This window comes from Empidonax traillii, unplaced genomic scaffold (assembly GCF_003031625.1).
Source record: "Empidonax traillii isolate 1590-97213 ecotype Southwest subspecies unplaced genomic scaffold, ASM303162v1 scaffold958:size599741, whole genome shotgun sequence".
NCBI classification, from domain to species: Eukaryota; Metazoa; Chordata; class Aves; order Passeriformes; family Tyrannidae; genus Empidonax; species Empidonax traillii.
In genome coordinates this window covers 256760-275213 of record NW_020956151.1, presented here as the reverse complement: position 1 = coordinate 275213, position 18454 = coordinate 256760, and the positions used below count along the sequence as shown (strand labels likewise).

General features: G+C 59.5%; 2 protein-coding genes across 3 annotated transcripts in view; both read right to left on the bottom strand.

Annotated features, from left to right (window-relative positions):
• The window catches only part of CAP1 (cyclase associated actin cytoskeleton regulatory protein 1), a 28868-nt gene that overhangs the window by 8843 nt on the left and 1571 nt on the right, over window positions 1-18454 (bottom strand). The window contains exon 2 of one of the 2 annotated variants that reach the window (XM_027903431.1): window positions 6781-6784. The gene's annotated coding sequence lies outside the window, so the exon portion shown is untranslated. Of the gene's footprint in view, window positions 1-3467; window positions 3505-6780; window positions 6785-18454 lie in introns of those variants that run through there. The other variant, XM_027903430.1, reaches the window with a different exon arrangement.
• On the bottom strand, window positions 8441-17864 carry MFSD2A (major facilitator superfamily domain containing 2A). Its single transcript, XM_027903429.1, has 14 exons — window positions 17786-17864; window positions 17548-17670; window positions 16823-16947; window positions 13351-13474; window positions 13114-13192; window positions 12357-12529; window positions 12161-12251; window positions 11476-11597; window positions 11114-11197; window positions 10281-10364; window positions 9876-9988; window positions 9537-9680; window positions 9150-9326; window positions 8441-8829 (listed from the first exon to the last, which is right to left on the bottom strand). The coding sequence occupies exons 1-14, from the start codon at window positions 17861-17863 to the stop codon at window positions 8772-8774; spliced, it is 1575 nt and encodes a 524-aa protein (XP_027759230.1). The 5' UTR covers window position 17864; the 3' UTR covers window positions 8441-8771.

Genomic DNA, 18454 nt, shown 5'->3' with positions numbered 1-18454 from the left:
GGACACGGGGTGTGCTGGGGCAGACAAAGCTGCTGTTCTGCACCGCTGATCCCCACCACATTCCAGGCAAGGCCTCTAATCTGATCAGCCCCATTACCCAGTCGCAAACTGCAGTGCAAATCGGGATTACAAACCAGAAAGTCCAGATGGAAGGGCTGCTTCCTACCCCCAGCAGTAAAACACGCTGCTGCGAGGAGCATATCGCATCAGCTGCTGGGATTAGTGCCCTTTAACATCCCACTGTTCCCTGAGACACACATTCCTTCCACTCTCCCTGCCAATTTGACATGCCCTTCCGTGTTTTTCCTGACAGCAGCCATAAACTCACAGTGCTCAATAAACCCTGTGCTGTGGGGCAGATGGTGAACTCGTTTTGATTTGTTTATAATGGGTGGCATTAGGGCAACTTACAAGATAAGTCACTTGGTAAATTGGCGTCGAAATGAGAGCTAAGTGCAGGCAGCCCAAAGTCCTGGGTCTCAGTCAGTCCTCTTGACTCACCCTCCCCTGCGCTCTGTGCACTGTGCACGCAGCTATTTCTGCTGCCTGCAAACCCATATGGAGTGAAATAAAAAGGTTTACTTGTAACTAAACCAGAGCTTGTAATCCACAGATTAACGTTTAGCAAGGAAAAACGAAAATAACCACAAAGTGGACCTGCCTGGGCTACATCTAAAACACTGTTTTGCCCACTGATCACTTCGAATGCAAAAATAATTTGACAGCAAGTGACAAGCTGACTTCACGGATCTCAGTGCAAACAGTCAGGCCTCATTTCCCTTCTCTAAAGGGGAAGCTGAGACACACGGATCATCGAAGAGTCACTTTTGTTCTGCACATCACCCCGTGCTCTGGAGGGACGAGGAGGACTTTCCAGGGGTTGGAGTTCCAGAGTGGAGAGGAAGCTCTCCCTGCAGGATTTCAACCCGGGTCTCGTTTAGAATTCACTTGGACTCCCGATTGCCAACGGAGCGGAAGTGATGGGCTCGAGGCAAACACACATTTCACTGTGGGCCAGGGAGGCCATTCCTTTTCACAGCACATTTGTTAATGTATCAACTGCCCTTTATTTCCTACCGCAGCTTGGGAACACGGCTTTGAACACGCTGTGCCACAAACAGGCTCCATCTACAGCCAGACTGTTTGGATACACTGAGAGGAGCAACAAAGGGAAGGGATTTTATCTGTAAAAACACCAGTTACCCCAAAGCCAGCCCTGGGCATCACAGCAAGAGGAATCTCCTGCTCGGGGAACATCAGGGAGTGGCACATCCCGGCCAAAGGCTGCTCAGAGGGGTGAGCAACCTCTCATAAAACCAGCACAAATCAAATCACTCACTTGCCTGAGACAGCACATTAACCTGGCCCCTTCCTGAGACGTTCTGGAAGACACAAATGTTGGTTTTATAGCCAAAGCAAGTCAAACCTACGCTCCTGCTCGCACTGAGCTGTGAGGAGCCCGACAAACTGCTGTCAGCACCGTGAGATTTGCATCAGCGACTTCCTGTTTCTACGGGCAAAGAGAAATAAAGATGGGACAACTAAATTAGGAACATACCACAGTTTATTTCTGAGCTGACACTGGAATATCTCAGGGGAGCAGCTACCAGATGATTTCCAACATTTATATCTGCCAAAAGCCCATAGATTTTTTTTCTTTTTTTTTTTTTTTAAACAGTTTAGCTCATCGAGGAAGGAATTATTTGAAGCAAGACAGGAGTCAAATGCCTGAATTTAGCCAGTGGTCAGGACCAGCCACAAACACAAGACATCTATTGCTGGTCCCACCAGCAGCTGCCAGGACAGAGATCTCTGTTTATAGTACAACAATACTTCCTGACATGGTGCCAGAACCCGTGCTGGCTGCTCCTGCTATTTCACATCCACTTTATTTAGAAAACCAAAAAAAAAAAAAAAAAAAAAAAAAAAAAAAAAAAAAAAAAAAAAAAAAAAAAAAAAAAAAAAAAAAAAAAAAAAAAAAAAAATCCATCTGGCCCCTATTCCAGCTCTCCCATACAACAAACCCTACTGAAGCCATTAAAAACGTTATTTGGTGTTTTATTCTCACATTAAGAGACGGTTGAAGCGTCCCCTCGCTCCGCACTGGAGCAAAGGCTCCTTTCTCACCACAATTAACTGCATTAGGAGGTTTGCACTTGCCAGACTCTGTTGCCACACTCCTCTCATTTCCATTCCCTGCCAGGGTGACGAATCCACCAGGGGAGTAACGGAGGATCTGGGATCTGAGCTAAATTGGACGCAGCACCAAGCTCCATATCAGGAATTCAGAGCATGGCAGCTCCTCAGCATCCCTCCCGAGCTGTGCCTGCTCCAGCACAGCCTGCCTGGATGAACTTCCTACATCAATAATAGGGGGTATTTTTGGCTTCCAGAAAGCTCAGCAATATTCCAGGGACACGAGGGTTGCCTCTGGAAAAGGACAGGAACACGACAGTTCCTTGATGCCAGGGATTCCTGGTTTTCCAGTGCACCTACACTACAGCACAGCTCCTGGAGAATCCCAGATGGGGAAAAAAATCCCGTGACTTGGTGTGCAAAACATCCACGCTGTCGTTTTTCCCTTTCAGCATCACAAAACCCAGAGCAGTGCCATATTTATCCGGCCCTAACCGCTGCCAGGAACACAGCAGGAGGACTCAGCAACAGGCTGAGGGCAGGAACCACCCCGGGAAGATGGAGATGGCACCTGGGGCGTGGAGAACCAACCGCACCATCCTCGCTCCAGGCTGCGGCGAGTCCGTGTGGGAAGGTGGATAAACCCCCTGGCACTCAGCTGCCTGTGCAGGATAAACCCCCTGGCACACACCTGCCTGTCCAGGGCAAATTCCTGGCACACACCTGCCTGTGCAGGATAAACCCCCTGGCACACACCTGCCTGTCAGGGATAACCCCCTGGCACACACCTGGCTGTGCAGGGTAAATCCCTGGCACACACCTGGCTGTGCAGGGTAAATCCCCTGGCACACACCTGCCTGTGCAGGGTAAATCCCTGGCACACACCTGCCTGTCCAGTGAGTCTCTCCAGCCCCAGGAATGTGTCCCCGGGACCCCCGAGACCCCCCCGCTCCCGCAGGGACCCCCGAGGCTGCCCCGGCCGGGGCGTTTACATCGATCCGTGACTAAATTACCCCAAAAAGCACCGCGTTCAGCGGACCGACCGCAGCAGCCCGGTCGGGGTCCCGAACTCCGCCGAGGCCCCCCGGTACTGATCCCCGGTGCCGGGCTCATCTTCCCAGCGGGCTCAGGGCCGTGTCTCCCCCCGCACCCCGCTCCCAGTTCCCAGCTCCCGGTTCCCAGCCCCCGGTACCTTCCCCAGGACCGGGCTCTCGGCCGTGTCCCCCCCGCTCCCGGTGTTGCCGGTGCCCGCTCCCCTGCCGCCCCCGGGGCTGGGCCGTGTCCCCCTCCCGCTGTTCCCGGTGTTCCCGGTGTTCCCGGTCCCCTCTCACCTCCCGCCGCTCCCGCTCCGCCGCCGCCGCCCTGCCCCCCCCGCGCCCGCCGCTTCCGGCCCCGCCCCGCGCGCCGGATGTGCGCACGGCCCCGCGCTTGGGGGGCGGGGCCTGAGGCGGCCACCGCCCCGCGATTGGCGGGTGTGAGCCGTGTGGGCGTGGCCGGAGGAGATGAGGGGAGGGGCTTTGTGGGCGGGGTCTGCGCTGTGGGAGGGGCCGGGGGGAGCGGGACCCCCGGGAGGGGCTGGGGGGTTTTGGGGTCCGGGAGGTGCCCGAGGCCCTCACAGAGGGGTTGGGACCCCCTCAGCTGGGACCACCCCCCAGGGAGGACTGCAGATTTCCCCCAGGAAGGGTTACTGGGGCAATGGGGTCCTCAAGAGGTCTGGGACCCCCGGGAGGGGCCCGGGGGGGTTTCGGGCACCTCTCGGACCCCGAAGCCCTCACAGAGGGGTTGGGACCCCCGGCAGGGGCAGCTGGGACCGCCCCCCAGGGGAAGACTGCAGATAACCCCCCAGGAAGGGTTATTGGGGGCTCTGGGGTCCTTAAGAGGTCTGGGACCCTCTGTCCGGTTTGGGGGTGTCAGGCACGCCGAAGCCCCTGGAGACCTGGAGGCTGGGGGGGACTGGGAGCCCCCCGGCGAGGGCTGGGACACGTTGACAGGATGGGAGGGAGGAGAAACCCGGCGAGCTCGGCTGCCCCCAGCGCCGCTTCCTGCGCTCGCCGCGCTACCATAGATGGTCACGGCTGGGACCGGGATCCCCAGCGAGCCCGGGACAGGCAGGGGACGGCAGCGGGATCGCCGGGAGCGGGGCTCTGCTGACACCTAGTGAGGCTGCATCCTCCAGCTCCGAGCTCCCGCTGGGGCGGCATCCAAACCCCTCCGAGGGCTGCGTTTCTGTGCGCACCAGAGCATGGGAGTCGTGTGTCTGCTGGGTGAGCACACAGCTCCCCCACTCCCCTTCCCCTGGGGACACACAGCTCACCGCTATCCCCCTCCCTCGGTATCCCCGTCCCGTCTGTGCAGCCGCTGCCCTGGCAGAGCGCACCCAGCCCGGCAGGACCCACCACTGCCCTCTCCTCGTCCTTCCCCGTCCTTCTGAGGCTCCCTGCAGCTCCCTGCGCTCACTCAGGCTCTTTGCTGCTTTTCCTGCCTCATTTTCCACCCTGCCAACACATGATGTGCCTGTTGCCGTGTCTCCATAGTCATCAGACACCTCGGGATCAACTGGCATGATGTAAAACAGAAAACGAGGTAAAACCACCTCTTTTCCGTGCAGCCAGTGATATGTATTTGATAGCATCCTAAAAAAGCCACTGCAGTGAAAGCCCAGCTGCATCCTGCCTCAGCAGGGCAGGGCAGTGTCTGCGGGGAGGAAGCAGGACTGGGGAGAGGAAGGAGAAATAACCAGAGAACGGGGAGAGGAACTAGAAATAACCAGAGGAAGGGGAGAGGGAGAGCTCTGCCCACTGGGGATGTCACAGCCCAGCCCCAGTCGAGGTGTTTGCCTTTGGGTGGGTTTGTTCAGCTGAGCACAGTTCCTGGAGGAACAAAGATCGGGTTCCTGGTAAGGCTGGGTCACAGAGGAGCTGCCTGTTTGCAGAAGGCCTGTGAGGTCAGTGAGCTGTGGGGGGCTCCCAGTGCCCATAAAGCTGTGCCAGCCCTGCCCTGCCTCCAGGGCAAAGCTTACACCCTCCCCACGTTGCTGCCAGGTGGTTCGTGCCTTGTCCCCCTTTTTTCCGAGCACCAAAGCAATATTTACTTAATTTTTTTTAGCCATTTTATAGCTATAAATGCCTTTGTGTCCCCTAGAGAGCACCCTTTGGCTTTTGGCAGGAGAGCACTTGTCCGAGGTGCAGCCCAGCTTCATTCCTGTGAAAACAGATTTTTTTTTTTTGGTAGCAAGAAACCATCTCATTCCCACCCCCCCGCCCCTCATTTCTGTGCATACCCTGCAGTGCTGTGGCTGCCTCCAACCTTGGGAACAGTGGCCTTGCAAAACATTAACCAAAGCCCCCCACAGCAGGTCGGTAGCCTCCAGTCTGTGTTTGCAGATGAAGTGAGTGACCTCAGCGCGGTGGCGCAGACAGGATGACCCCTGGGGACAGCTGTTCCCAGGAATGCCTCCCTCCTGCCCACCTGGCCCTGCTTCCAGCTGGTGACAGAGCCCAGGGACGTTTGTCTGCTCGCCATGACCCACGGGGCCAGCACCTGTCCCGAGCACAGCCCCGCTCCAGCATTCCTGCTGCCCCCCAGAGCTTCCCAGGCTGAGCCAACTTCCAACTGCATCTCTTTGCTGATCCAGCGTCCCAGAGGCTATACCTGCAGGTTGAGGTGTCTGAAACCAGTCCTGGGTGGTGCTGCAGAGTGGGGCATGTGGGTCCTTCCATGTGGGCCAAGGGAAAACCATCCCCAGCAGCAGCCACTGGAATGTTTCACAAATCCAGCTGGGAGATAAATCCGAGGCTTTTTGCCCTTTCCCTGCGGATAAGGAGGGTGGTTATTCCTCACCCTCTGCGAGGAGAGACTTTCCACACTTCCACTTATCCCCTGCAGGGTGAATAGACCCACCCAGCGTGGCTGCTCTCACCTCAGGGGCTGTCCCTCCAGTCCCTCCTGCTGCCCCTGCCTTGGCCAGGATGGTGCTGCCTCTTGGCAAAGCCACCCCTGGCATCAGAGGATGCAATTCTGCAGGTTCACCTGCTGCCCTTTCGAGCTACAAATGGTAATTGCTTGATGTTGTCCCCTCTGCAGTTCCCCGAGCAGACCAGAAACCCTCTGCTCTGCTCCTGCACAGGCAGCAGTGCCCCTGGAGTTCAGGGAAAGCTCCCCTGGCAGCCTGTCAGAGCCCATCAGCAGGGACTCAGGGCCCAATCCCAGCCCTTGCAGCTGATTCCCGGGATGTAGAGCCCCAGCCCATGTGCCGTGAGTGGCACCAGCTCAGCAGGTGGGAGCACGCAGCTGACACCCTGTGCTTTCCACGTCCTGGCTTTGATTCCACAGGGACAGCACCACCCCTGCATCAGCCCAGGCACACCCAGCTGTCACTCCAGCTTTGCAAGGAGGTGCTTCCCGGCACTTGGATGCATTTTCTGCATCCCCAAGCCCATGTGGATTAAGTCACAGCGCAGCTGTATGTGCGGGCAACACATCCCAGAGTGTTTCTTGCCAGGCAGACTCCCCATGCCAGAGACTTTCTCCCTGCTTGGACTGGAACCCTCTGTAATCACAACTGGAGCAACATCTCCAGCTTCGAGGCTGGAGTTTTGCCCAGGGCTCAAGTGTTATCGACTGCCACGGTCATTTTTTCCTCACAGATCTATTTTCTTAAAAGCCTCAAATAGGAGAGGTGTGCTCTGCTTGGAATATCCGGGCCCTGCCTCAAGCTCTGTATGGTTTTAGTCTCTTGAGCTGGCTGCAAAAAAAAAACCTGAACACAGGCTCCTCCTGAGCCCCACAGAGCCAAGAAAACAAGGAGGCAGAGAATAAAATGTCCCTTATTTCTGTTGAAACTCCTTGAAAACAAAAGCTAGCAGCAATCTTTCAAATCCTTGGAGGCAGCAGCGCTGCCCACACCCCTCGGAGGCAGCCAGGCCCTGGCGATGGTGCCAGGATAACTCCCGGCAATCCCGGCCAGGAGCAGGGCAGGGGTCAGTACATTCGCAACAATCCCGAGCTCTGTGTTGGCTGGAGCCCTGTCCTCCTCTTTCTCCTCTCTCAGAGGGTGCACATGACACCCACCTGCCATGCCACAGGGGCTGCAGGGAGCGCTGGCTTCATCCCCATCTCATCCTGTCCACCTTCCTTCCCTGCAGGCTCCATCCCTGGGAAGGCAGGGAGCACCCCAGGCAGGGCCAGCGCTGCCTCCTGCCCCTGCTCAGCTCCCAGCCTCCTCCCATCATCCCTTTGCCTTCTTTCCATGACCATGGTGGCAGAGTGGGGGCCCAGTTAAGCATTCCCAGCTCAGGTCTAATCCCTCTGGGCTATTTTTAAACCTGGTCCTCATTCCAGTCCTTTGTACCCAAATGGAGAACAAAGGATGAGCCATCCTTCCCCCTGACCCCCCCCCCCAACTTCTCACTGTGACAAATGTGCTTAACAAAAGGCAGCAGCCCTGTCCCCCAGCAGAGTGGCCTTGGGGACAGAGCACAGCCAGCACAGTCCCCACACTGGGAATTCACCCCATCCTGCTTCATCCCTGGTGCATCCTCCCTGCACTGATTCCAGCCTGCTTTCCCCCAGAGTTACACTTGCTGCTGGAGGCGTGAGGAAAGCAGGGCTCTCCCCCACTGCTGCTGTGGAAGAGGGAATGCAAGAGGATGGTATAAATATCCACGGAGATCAGTGCTCCCACGGCACTCTGCCCTGGGAGGGAGTGTTGAGTGTCACCCACAGCCTGCATTCCCTTTCTCTCCGCTCCCCAGCTGCCTCTCCTGTTTCCAGCCCCGGGTTCACAGTCTCCGCTGGCAGCACTTTGATTTCACTCCTCCCTCCACCCCCGTTCCCTCTTGAAAAGGAGAAAATAATAGAGCCTTTGTTGGATCGCTGCGGCACCGAGCAAGGATCTGCACGGGGGAAAGGGGCTGCCTGGATTATGGCATTCCTGTGCCACGGCTCAGAAAAAGTCAATCCTGCACCCCACGGCGTCTAAAGGGACCCTGGGCTTGCTGACAGCCGTGAAAAAACCCAGCCAAGCAAAAAAAACCAAAACCAAATCCTTCACGCTCGCTGCTGGCTTCCCCCACTTTTATGTAAATTAATATTAACAGGTCCTCGAGTTCGGTTTCTGTACAGATATATACAAACAGGAAACAGCTCCCTATTTACACCATTAAGTTAATTAGGCCATATAAAAAAAAAAGAACAGCTTCCCAAATTAGTGTCCTATGTGCAGGCAGCAGAGGTGAGCTCACGTGCTCGGCGCGGGCACACCGACAGTGTAATGTACACCAACGATCACCCCCGTCCCCCAGGCAGGGAGGGGCAGTGGGCACGAGTGTTCCAGGCAAAACGATCCCAATCCGGCCTCTTCTGCTCTCCAGGCCCCCCCGGCAGGATTAGTGCTTGTGTCTGGTGAGGCACACGCAGGTGCCTCGGTGTGTGTAATGTACACTACCAGCGCTCTGTGCAGCCCGTGGAAGGCACGAGACCGGCACAGATCCCGTGTTCTCCAGGAGGTGGATGCTCCGCACGGCTTCTCCGGGTGCTCCAAAGGCAGACACCGGCGTTGGCACGAGGCTGGACCAGCCTGGAGGGGCAGAGCCCTTCAGAGAGCCCCCGGCGGGAGCGGATGGACGTGGCCAGGGTCACACGATGCTGGCCAGCTCTGTGTTGTCCGACTCCGAGCTGCTGTTGCTCTCCTCCCTGGGGAAAAGGGTTGGGAAGGAGGCATGGAATGAGCCATAGAGCAAGGTCTCCATCCCAGTAATACCTGCCCTGGAGCATAGGAGCTTCTGAGTGGCTCCAGAGGGATGTCCCCAGACAAGTTTTGTGCAGCAACCGGGGCAGGTTCCTGCTGATTTCCCAACGCTTCACGCCATCTCGTTGGAAGTTGGGATTGGGGAAACAAGTCAGCCCTTCCCTCGCCCCACCACCCACGGGTCCTGAAGGATTCCTGGACAAGTCACAGTGTGTCCCAACCCGCCTGGTCCCGCCCTCGCACACCCCCACGTGCCGGCACTCACCTTAAATCCTGCAGGGCTTTCTTGTTTTTCCTCCGCTTCTCCTCGTCGATGGGATACAGCTTGAACAGGAGCAGGCCCAGCAGGATCAGCACCACGGGCGCAGCCGACACCAGCATCTTCAGGGTGAAGTTCACCTTGCTGGGCTGGGAGCAGCCCCGGGTCTGGTACCCTGCAAAGCTGCGGACAGAAAGGTACCTTCAGGCAGAGGAAACGGGGGTTCTAGGAGGTGAATTCATCCCTGCAGGGAGAGGTTTGGAGCAACAACTGGGTTTAGAGCCCTTCAACTCCCTCCCAGCCCTTGGGAAGCGGAGATGTCTGGATGCAGAGGTGCAAGACTGGTCTCCCTCCCTGCCCACCACCTCCCTCAGCTCCCGTGCAAGAACTCACTCCAGGCTGAGCGTGGAGATGCCCAGGGAGACCCCAGAGGTAAACTTGGTGAAGAAGACATAGAAAGAGAAGAAGATGGCTTCGTGGCCAGGGGAGCCGGGGTGCTGCAGCTTGAAGTCATCAACGACATCTGGGAGCATGGACCTGTGCAGAGAGAGGGATGGTGAACACCAGGACTGGGCCAACAAATCACCTCCTCTCTGCTGAGAGGATTTCTCTCAGCAGCTCCATCTCGGAGTGAAAACACTGCAAAGTGGCCTTTCAAGGATTTTTAACCCCCCCTCAGGCCCTGCCCAGCCCTGGGGGACAGTGCTGGGCGCTCCAGGCCCTCACACTCACCAGGGCAGCAGGAAGGCGGCTGCGACGCTGATCCCGGCTGCGACGGCCACGATGTAGGTGACGATGAGGTTACTATCCAGGACAACCACCATGATGAGGAAGGGGATGGCAGACTGGAGAGGGGGACAGCAACCAGGTTGGCATCAGCAGTGCCTGATCCAGACCCCCTGCCTTTTCCCCTTCCCTCCCACACGTCCCAGGGACAGCCAGGGAACCAGCAGTGCCACCTTTATCCCTGAGCCCCACAGCACCTTCCCTGCCAGGCTTGGCCACATCCACAGCGGCACAAACAGCAGGATGAGGGACAGGCACCAAATCATCCTCAGCAGCAGCCCCTGCCCAGCTCTGAGCCCTCTCAGAGGGACACAGCTCTGCTTCACCCCGTGTGGGATCCACCCCACTCACCGAGATGCCCACATAGACAGCTGTCTTCTTCCCAAAGCGGGTGAGGAACCACTGCCAGAAGGGAATGGTCAAAGTGGCCGACAGCTGTGGGAAGAGAAGGTCACACAGTGTCACAGGGCTCTTCCCTTGGGGGAAAAGCTCTTCCCAGCAAGAAGCAGCTCCTGGGCACAGCCTCCCCCCATCACATTCCCAGCACCTGTGGTTTCCACATGCTGCTGGGGCTGGTGTGTGCGTGGGGCCACCTCTTTCCCCAGTGTGGAGCACCCTGGGGAGCACCTGCCCAAACAGAGGGAGGAACCCATTCCGACTGTGGGTGCTGGGAAGGGACCTGATCTTGTCACCACGGTCACAGCATGGCCAGGAGCCAGGCTCTGGGGGGAACACGGCACCTTGGGCCTTTCCATCCCGTTGAGGAGAGGGTGGGAAGTGCTCCCAGGGATGAGGCAAGCTGGAAAGGGCCCTCAAGGAGCTGTTTTGCTCCATCTTCCTGGCAGTAAACACTGAGATCCTTTTCTTGAAGCAGGGGGGAAGGGAGATAAAGCAGCAGGATTTGGACAAAAGGCCTCCATGGCTCCTGGTCTGCCCCTTCTCTGGCCGCCTTCACTCGGGAACAAAGGCCTTGCTGTTCCTGCCAACCCACCAGGCCTTTGCAGGACATTTGGCAGCTTCTTCTCCCTCCCCTTCTCCCAAGGGATCTTTGATCGCTATCCCTGTGGCAGAGCATCACAGCCCCATGACCTCCCTGCCCTCACCCCCTAGAGCTGCCATCCCGTGCCAGCTCCCAGGGAGGACCCCCTGGATCCCACAGCGTTCCAGGACAGGGCCACACTCACCATGATGGCCAGCAGGATGTTGTGGAACTCGTTGCGGAAGCCCAGGGTGTAGGTGCAGAAGAGGGCGAAGTTTCCCTCCAGCAGCTGCGGAGGAGGCAGACAGGGATTAGGGGGGACACCCCACCTCCTGAGGGGGACACGCTCGCCCTCCCACAGCTGCGCCCCGGGCACAGGCAGGGGAAAAAAGCGGCCATTCACCGACCCACCCCGGGGGCACGAGGCCACATCCTTCCCCTCCGCCCTGGGGCAGCTCCGGCCCGTGGAGCTGCCACCTCACGTGCTCCCAGCCCGCCAGGATCGTCCCTGCAGCCACCCCCAAGCCGTGCCGCTGCTGCTCCCTCTCCCCAGCCCTTCCAGCTCACCATGAAGCCCAGCGAGGTGAAGAGGAAGCCGGCAATGAGCTTGATGTAGGCACCGTGGTTCATCACCAGCTTCAGCCCCTGGAAGAAGGACACAGGCTCGTCCGACTGGAGCTCAGAGGACTCTGGGGAGCAGAGCAAATCAGCCCATCGTTAGTCCCACTGAAACAGCACCCTTGGGTGCAAGGGGTGCAGGGCCCCATCCCGCTGCTCAGCACCCCACCCCAGGGGAGTCAGGGCAATCCCTGCCCTCATGCAGGGGTCCTTCAGCCCCAGGAGGGGAGAGGGAGGCCTGGCTGATCCCTCATGGGATAAGCAGGGAGAAGGGAAGGACAGAAGCCACGGGACTTTGGATATCACATCCCCCCGGGATGCCCTAGCTGGCACTGGCAACCTTGGCCAGCCAAAAACGTGCGAGATAATCTTTATCTCTGACAGTGCAGAGCAGAGCTGAGCCCTCATGGCTGTGCCTGACGCACCCCAGAGGTGCTCTGGCCTCCTGCCTGCAGTGCTGCCCTTAAACAGCACCTCCCTGGGCCCCCCAGACCTGGAGCTCAGCTCTACCCACCCCTCTCCTCTGGGGCTTGACCCGTGAATGAGGGGCCAAGGGCTCAGCCAGGCTCGTGGAGAGGAAGGAACCGCAGCATTTCCACGGGTCAGGGGTGTTGCAGCACCTCTCAAGCCTCACCTCTCTTCTCCCGCACGCCCGCCCACAGGATCAAGGCACAGAGGATGTAGAGCCCCCCGATGACCCCCGCAGCGATCATGTAGGCATTTCTCTGTGCAAGAGAAGGGGGGACAGGTGAGGAAGGGGCTCATCCCAGGAATTAGTCTGCTCCAAAGGGCAAGGAAACACGGCGGGATCTCCCCCCTCCCCAGCTTACAGTGTCTGTGAGCGAGCCGGTGTCGTGGGTCATGTTCAGCTCCTCCAGGGCCACCGAGGAGTTGGTCGTGCCGATGAAAAAGGGGCTCTGAATGCAGGGAGTGTCCGCTTTGCCCACAATCTGGCCCTGGATGGCGGTGCCCAGCACGGTGCCCAGCACTTCCACAGTCATACCTGGAGGGAGAAGCCAGAGGGGACTGAGCACAGCCCTTGGGCACGCAGGGCGTGGGTGCAAACCCTTGTCCACAGCAGAGCCTGCCCAGCTGCCATTCACTGCCCTTCACTGGGAGAAGTGAGCCAGCCCAGCTCTGCTACAGCTCCCTCCAAATCCCCACGTGATAAAGCCACAGGGAAGGAAAGTGTCTGCTGGGGAAACTGAGTCAGAGAGGCCAAGCTGTGGTCATGAAGCTCTCACCGCTCTTTGATGGAGCAGGAGGAAAGGCTCAGGAGCTCAGACTCCCCATCATCTGCTCCAGGCAGAGCCCTAACAGGGATCATCTCCCCTTCAGCGCTGCTGGCACCAGAACAGACAAGGATGTCTGCTGGAGGAGCCAGGGAAGGGGAACGGAAAGAGCTGGACCAGCTGCAATCCAAGCCCTGAATGATCATCACACACCACCCTTGGGATGGAGGGACAGTCAAAGGAGCACTTCCAGGAGAGTGTATGAGGAGGATCCCCCCAGTGAGAGTTGGGGGAAGGGGAGGAGAAAGAGAGGAACAAGGGGAGAACACAGGGGGAATAAGGGGGGAACTCTTACGGTAGGCAGTGGCCGAGTCCCGCTCGCTCTGCTCCCTGCTGATGAACATGGTCAGTGCTGAGTAAGGCACATGAAAGCACTGCAATGGCACAAGGAGAATTGGCTCAGGGAAGGTGTAACAGGGGACCTGGGGCAGGGGAGGACCTGCCCCTCTGTGCAACTCAGCACGGGGGAGGCAGGGATTGGTCCCCTCCATCCCTCCCCCACCAACCCTGCTGTGTGCAGAGCCCGACTCACCGTCACGAGGGTCTGGAAGATGCAGTAGAAGACAAGATACCACATCACTTGGCCCCTGGAGATGTCTGGCACAAACCAGATGAGGATGTAGGAGATGACAGCGAATGGGGTGGAGAAGATGATCCTTTGGGAGAGCAGAGTGTAAGTCTCCTGGGCACACAGGGCCTGGGTAACCCCATCAGCCCAGGTCCCCCTGCCTTCCACACATCCAGTGGGGTTCAGACACCTCATCTGGGGGACTCCTGAGCTGCCCCAGGGTGGCCCACCCTGCTCCAACCCTTGGCCAGGAGGGGGTTGCCCCAGGGCTGATCCAAACCAGGCTGAAGGCAGCAGCTCAGGCCTCACAGGGTGGAAAGGGCTGACTCAGACTTCCAGGCAAGAGTTTGACTTGCAAGAACAGAGATGCCTCCTTCCATGGAAGCGACTGATCTGCTCTTGCTTTTGGCTTCCACCCCTGGCCCCAACCTCTTCCCCAGGCAGCGCTGCTGTGTTCAGCAGGATGTAATCACCTCCCTCATCCTGGCAAGAGCTGGGGAGCAGCTGGGGGACAGCCAGGCAGCTCAGCCCTGCTCCCCAGCAGCCAAAAACCTCTCACCAGCTTGGCTTTGCTGCCAGGCCTCCCCAAGCCCTGGTCCTGGGGTCACCCCAGTTCTGCTGGCAGCGATGGGGCAAACCACCAGCCAGCAGCAGCCTGGCCCTTCTTCCACCTCTGCCCAGCTTCCCAGAGCTGTGGGAGCAGGGGCATGGGATGCAAAACGCAACGGAGGATCAGAGGGCATTGCTGGCCCTTGGCAGCAGTCCCTGCAGGACCAGCCAGCAAAGGTGATGGGAGCAGGAAGCCACCCAGGGCACCTGCCCACTTCATCCAGGGGGTCTCATAACCCCTGTCCTGCTGCAGGACAGCCAGGGCACAGCTGTGCCCTGCATCAGAACCCCGAGGACGCCACAGGCACCCAGGGACCCCCAGCACTGAGGGAAGCACGGGAGGAATTCCTCCTCCTGCAGGGAAGCGAGCCAGATGTTGAGGTCACATCCACATCCGTTTAGGAGATGGGTTTTTTGCTCGGGGATTTGCGAGCACCCTGCTGCTCCACAAACTCCAGGAGACTGCATCCTGGAGCGAATCCAGCAGAACTGGACACAGGACGGAGCCACACACGGCCAGAGCTGGCCCTGCACTGCCAGGGTACAGCGAGATCTTTCCGTCCAGGCTGACGTACAGGACGCAAAGTTTAAATTTAAAGTCGGGGGGGGGGAGGGAGGGGGAAGGGAGGGGAGAACGAGAAACTGGATCTCCATGGATGGAGAGCGACAGAGGCATTGCACAGGACCCAACACATGCACATTCTTCGGCACCCACGTCACCCTCTGGGGGAAGAGGCGGGAGGGGAGGAAAGGGGCGAGCCTGCTCCAGCCCCTCCTCTGCTGCCGCTTATCGCCGAGCACATACGTGGAGCCCGGGGAAACGCTGAATGAATCACCAGAGCAGCGGCGGGAAGAACGTCACGCCCCCCGTGGGCGCGTGGATGTCAGATGCGCCAATTCCCCGTGGCGTGACCCCCCCCCTCGCCAGCCTCGGCACTAGGGATGCTGAGCGCCGGCCAAGGCTGACCGGCAGCCCCGGGCAGACACAGAGGAGTGACTGGGAGTAACCCCTGACCCAGGCCGAGGTGATTAAGGCGCTCGGAGGCGGCTGCCGTGACGCTCTCGCCCGCTCATTGGCCCCGGCGCGATGGTGTGTTCCTTTGTGCCGCGCTCACACCCCTGCCCGGCCCCGCCGTTTGTAACTGTTTGCCAACGGCGGCCCCCCCCGCCGCAGAAGGTCAAAGCCAGGGGGGTTCCTCCTCCGTCACCGACACATCAAGGAAAAGTTTAGTCAGCGGGAAGTCTGGGGTGGTCAAGGAAATGGGGATCCCAGCTCTTAGCTGGAAGTCCCAGCTCGGAGCTGGGACCACGAGGCTGGAGGAGAAGAGGAAGCAGCCACTGGATGAGCTGCTGGGAAAAAAACGTGACAAAAAGTGTTACAAGAGGAAAGAACTGAAAGGGAGAGAGGTGATGGCCCTCCTAAGGAGCTGGAGAAGCCGTGAGCTTTGAGCTGGAGGTAGCAGGAACCACAGATCAGCCCCCTCACAGAACCTGGCAATAAACTCTCACACACAGGGGGGTTACACAGAGTAACCTCACAGGTGCTGAGGGTTTGGGGTCCAGCAGCAGCCTCCAAGACCCCTCAGTGCCTGCAGCTCCTGGCTTTGCACACAGGGAAACTGAGGCAGCATCGGCACCTCTGCAGCCACAGCAGCAACACCAGCCTGGGACTGTGCAGCCCCACACCACCAGCAAACCCTGGGTTTAAGAGGTTTAAAATCAGCTCAACTCCATCCAAACTGGACTCAGCAGGCAGCCCTTGAGCCACGTACAATAGCAGCAAGCTCCAGCTGCCCCGGCACTGCTGAGGGGCCCAGAGCGAGCCGAAAGCCCTGGCTAATTTTAACGGAGCAGGAGGAATGCAGCCGCTCCATCCCCACCCCCCTGCCTCGAGATTAGGGCGAGCAGAGCCACGACAGCCATCCCAGGCTGTCCCACACACAGCCCAGCCAGCCCCGCGCTAATCTCCGGACCCCAGGCCCGGCCGTGGGGCAGCTATTTCAGGCCGTGCGTGGAGCCTGGCTCCAACAACTGCCTGCTGCTGCTGCCCAGAGCTATTCCAGGAAAAGCCAGGAAGCAGAGGGTATAATCTGCGGGGGGAAAGGGCTGCGTCCCTCCACTTCCACTCCCCCCCGTGCCCACCCCTCTTCGCTGCAGTTGTATTTCAGCAATCCTGCAGGCGCACGGGGTTATTTTAGCCCAGGACATGCCACCGTGCCCACAGTGAGGCCTTAGCACCCTGCCACGCTCCTGCACGGGGACAGGTGCTCGCCGATGTCCTAAATCCACCCTGGCTGCAGGCACGAGCCGTTTGGGGGTTCACAGAACCCCGCTGGCATCTGCTCCGACCTCCCCGCTCCCGAGGGCGGCCGGAGCATCCACGTGCGGTCACTCAGCTCCGTGACAGCTGTTTTCCTGCCCTCGTGACTGTCAGCCAGCACCCACCACCACGCACACCCCCGTCCCTCCTCCCTGTGGGTGTGATGCCACCTGCTCCGCTGGCACCACGGCCCTGCCACCAGCCGGGGCTTTGCAACCGCCGCTGAACAAAGTCCAGGGGGGGGAAGGTTGGGGCTTGCAGGTGCAGTGACACGGAGGTCAGCCAGGCCGGGCTGACCGGCCAGAGCAACAGGCACAAACTCGAGGCCCTCCCAGCTGTTGGTGGCACCTTGGGGTTTTTTTTTGGGGCACTTGGCACCTCACCTGGGTGAGCCAGGGCGTCAGCACGTCCTGCCCTCCACACCTCATGCCAGGGGACACTCAAAGCTGACTGGGAGTGCTGTGACACATCAGGCAGGGAATGCAGGGTGCTACCAGCAGCACTTACCAGGGCATCAGGCGGCCGAAGCAGGTCCAGGAGGATTTGCTGATGAAGAAACCCACCATGGGGTCTGTGATGGCATCCCAGGCTCGTCCCACAAACAGGATGATGGAGGCATAAAAAGCATCCAGCTGCAGGAGGAAGATCTTGTGTCAGCACATGCAAACCCCAGCTGCCCTTCCTGAGCCCCTCAGGACCTTCCCAACCCTACCTACTGCAACCCCACTGCCATCTGGGAGCACGGGATGAGTCCCTTGGTCTCTCCCCCTCGTTCGGGGGGATTTGAGGTGCCCAGTCCCTCTGAGCCTTGCCCCACCACACTCTTTCCGCACCGAACTCCCACATCTCAGAGCAGAGTTCCCCAAACCCACCCCGCAGCCAGCACAAGGGAGCCCCCGGGCACTTCTCCCGCGGCTTCCTTCCCTTCGTTGTTTCACACCGTCCCGGCACGCTGCAGGTCCTGCCCCCCTCCAAAAAACAGCCACCACCACCAGCCCGTTTCATCGCGCGGGGAACCCAAGCACGAAGCGGCCGCACAGCAACACGCGTGGGAGCGGCCCGGGGGAAACCCGCAGCCCCCGGAGCGATTCCCGCGCCCGCGGGGCGATTCCAGTGGGGGCCGGGACATTTCCAAGCCACGGGTACGTCCATCCCACGGGCAAAGCAGCACGGGAAGCTCCGAGACCCCCGGGCCCCCCCTCCCTCCCCCACAGCCCCGGTCCCGGCCGTACCTGCGCCACGTCCAGGAGGTAGATCTGCAGGAAGAAGCCGAGGGCGCAGCCCGTGATCTGGTAAGGAGCCCCCCCGACGGCGTAGCACAACTTGCTGCACACCGACAGCCGCTCGCGGCTCTCCTGCAACCGGGACCTGGCGTTAGCCACACCGGGAAGCGCCCCCCGACCCGACCCGACCCGTCCCGTCCCGTCCCGACCATCCCACCCTCCCCTCCCAGGCGGTCCCGGCGCTCACCTTGCGGCGGTGCTGGCGGCAGGGGGGCGGCAGGAGCCCCCCGGCCCCGGCTCGCTCCGCGCCGCCGCCCCCGGCCATGCCGTGCACGATGAATGGGGGCCGCGCCGCCGCCCGCCCGCCCTTGTACCGGCAGCGCCCGCCCCGGGAGGGGCCGAGCCGGCCCGCCTCCGTCCGCCTCCCGGCGAGCGGCTTCCTCCTCCTCCTCCTCTGCCGCCTCCTCCTGCCCCGGCCCTTCCCCCTCACCCCTCTGTCCCCGTCTTTCCTCCGCGTCTCTGCTGTCTCACATCCCCTCATCCCTCCATTCTTCCATCCCTCAGCCCCCCTCCCGCTCCACCCCTTCCCAGGTCTTTATCCCTTTAGAATCAAAGAATGGTTTGAGTTGGAAGGGACCTTAAAGACCATCTCGTCCCACCCCCTCTGCCATGGGCAGGGACATCTTCCACTAGACCAGGTTGCTCCAAGCCCTGTCCAACCTGACCTCGAGCACTTCAAGGGATGGAGTATCCACCACCTCTCTGGGCAACCTGTGCCAGTGTCTCACCATCCTTATCTTAGAGAGCTTTATAATCTTTGTCTCTAATCTAAATTATTTGGTTTATAACCATCACCCCTATCACAACAGGCCTACCAGAAAGGGTGCAGGGGACAGCTGCAGTGTCCCCAGCGCTG